The sequence below is a fragment of the Oryzias melastigma genome, unplaced genomic scaffold (assembly GCF_002922805.2).
Source record: "Oryzias melastigma strain HK-1 unplaced genomic scaffold, ASM292280v2 sc00408, whole genome shotgun sequence".
NCBI classification, from domain to species: domain Eukaryota; kingdom Metazoa; phylum Chordata; class Actinopteri; order Beloniformes; family Adrianichthyidae; genus Oryzias; species Oryzias melastigma.
Genome location: NW_023417005.1, coordinates 62,337 through 64,718, shown reverse-complemented (window position 1 = coordinate 64,718; position 2,382 = coordinate 62,337). Strand labels below are relative to the sequence as shown.

At 39.5% G+C, this 2,382-nt stretch overlaps 1 protein-coding gene across 1 annotated transcript in view; it reads left to right on the top strand.

The window, feature by feature from the left end:
* Window positions 1-635: 635 nt before the first annotated feature.
* The window catches only part of LOC118598383, a 7,971-nt gene continuing 6,224 nt past the window's right edge, over window positions 636-2,382 (top strand). The window contains exons 1-2 of the mRNA XM_036211042.1: window positions 636-683; window positions 1,309-1,375. Of these exons, the coding sequence (XP_036066935.1) occupies window positions 645-683; window positions 1,309-1,375 (106 nt within the window). The 5' untranslated portion in view covers window positions 636-644. The remainder of the gene's footprint in view (window positions 684-1,308; window positions 1,376-2,382) is intronic.

Genomic DNA, 2,382 nt, shown 5'->3' with positions numbered 1-2,382 from the left:
TTTTCACATTTCAGTTCAAATTTTGTTTTATGGTGAAGCTGCTCAGATGGATCTGAACCAGAGCATTAACGTGGAATCCAAACCACTGATATGTTGAAAAAAAATAATTTTATTAGTTATGTTTATTAAATAATATCCCATTTTTATGTTCTGCTGTTTAGAGATCTGACAGCAAAAAGTCCAGAAGTTCTCAGCTGAACATGAAGGATTCAGATTGTTGTGATCTGCTGGTGTTTTCCTGTTTCTCTCTGTTGTTGCTGTGAGAGGAGCTGATCTTCCTCCTGGTTCCAAACATTTGACTCACAACTCATGACACCATCAAACAGGTCACCTTTACATGCTTCAACACCAAATGTAGACAAACAAACATAATCAAATGACTGAACCATTTCATGGAGCAAATTCTTTATAAGATGAGAGACTAAAACAATGAAAATGGACAAAGTTCATCTTCTCAGCAGTTTTTATATTTTTCTCCTTCATCTGGTGTTAATGATGTGGTGTTAACACCTCAACCAGGAAGTGACCATAAAGTACAGGAATAGAAATGTTTCCGCACTGAAACCATGTGACTCTTTACATCCCAGAAGCTGATCTCAGTGGTTTAGAAGAATGAAGACATTTGCTGTTAGAAGAGGACATGGATGAACAAAGAGCAGAACTACTATCAGTCAGTCCACACTGTGAGTATTCTACAGTTAGCAGAATTAAAACTTTAACATTTCTTGTTGACTCGAAAAAATTCACTACTTTGTGAAGTCTCTTGACTTTAAGAATAATATACAGCACATTTTAAAATCGCCTCTAACTGTATGAGACGTACAGCTGCATGTTAGAACATCTGCAGAGGTTTGATTGTACAGACTGGTGTTTCTGTTACAATAATCAATCCTAGAACATGAAAAGTGTCTGCAAAGGATTCTGGTTGGAATTGAAAAATCACTGTTATTGTTTTAGAAACAAATCCTTATATTGCTATTTCTTTAATTTTATGTTCTCTTAGCAGCTAATTTAAAAATGCCAATTATTCATAATGAAAACTATGTTATTGTATTTATTTACAATTGCAATTTCTTTATTATACATTTTTTTCTTGTCTTCTATCTCTTCGATCTCTGCTTTAATTATGTTCTTCTAGTGTTTATATTGAGAACATTGTAACAGTTGTATCATTGTCTTAAAGGAGGAAAAAGGTTACCAATTCTTTTATATTTAATATTTACAGAAAATGTCATGTTTTTTTTTTGTTCTTTTGTTCCTCAGAGTTATTTGCTTTTCCTGAAATCCATTTTTCTCTTTTTCTATCAGGATTTTCTCATCAGTGATTTGATTGTGAGGATGGAACTCACTCTGCTCTGTAAACTGGAGTTCATCTGTGAGTTTGTCTGAAGAACTTTTGCTGTTTTTATTAGTGATGTGCGAGTCATGAACGAATCGCTTAAAACTTGCAAGTCACTTTACTGACTCGAGAATCATAAGTCATCTTCCCCCACTGACTCATTAACTGACTAATTTCTTTCCACCACTAACAACTTACCTTTGTAGAAAAATAACCAGCTACAAATATCATTGTAAAATAAATTATCTTCACTGTGAGAAATAAAAACCCTCAGAACAAAGCTCAAACTCAACAGAATCACTGGTTTGCTCTGAGCTGCACCGCTCTGCTGAAAACACCTGCAGCTCCTCACCCCTCCCAACCTGAAAATCTGCACCCCCTCCTAAATAATTTTGACCTAACATGTCTTACATGGTACTCTCTGGGTACGTAACTCAGTGGCTCAAATGACACTTTGGTGAGTGACTCATTAAAACTAGAGTCAGTAAAAGGAATCACAATGTCCATCACTAGTTTCTATTGCAGTAGTCAGGAAAAATTTACAAATATATATATATATTAGGGCTGTCAGATTTGTCGCGTTAAAAACGCATTAATCTGACGTGTGCTTGACGCCGACAATTTTTTTGACGCATTAATCGCGGACTTTCTCATACGTGCCTTTCCATACCGCGCGCGCGGGCGTCCCGCCCTCCAACTCTCCGGCTGCTCTCACACTAGATCACGGGCGGGTCTCCAAACACCGAGCTGCGAGCTAAATCCGGCCGGCGCTAGGACCTGGAGAGTTCCCGCATCCTAACCCGGCTCCGGTTCGCGTTCAGTACCACGTCTGGTGGTACCGGCTCGCGTCCGGCGCCGGGAGCTGCGCACCCCCGACGTTCCAAACAGCAAGTGGACCGGGGGACGTTTTAAATGTTCTGGAGGTTTAAGCATGATCCAACCCCAGCATAGCGGTTTGTCTGCCGGCATATTCATCCGTGAGCTCCGCTGGACACGTCGGTGCATCGAGCTGCACCCAGAGAACGCGGCAGTAACAGACTGTC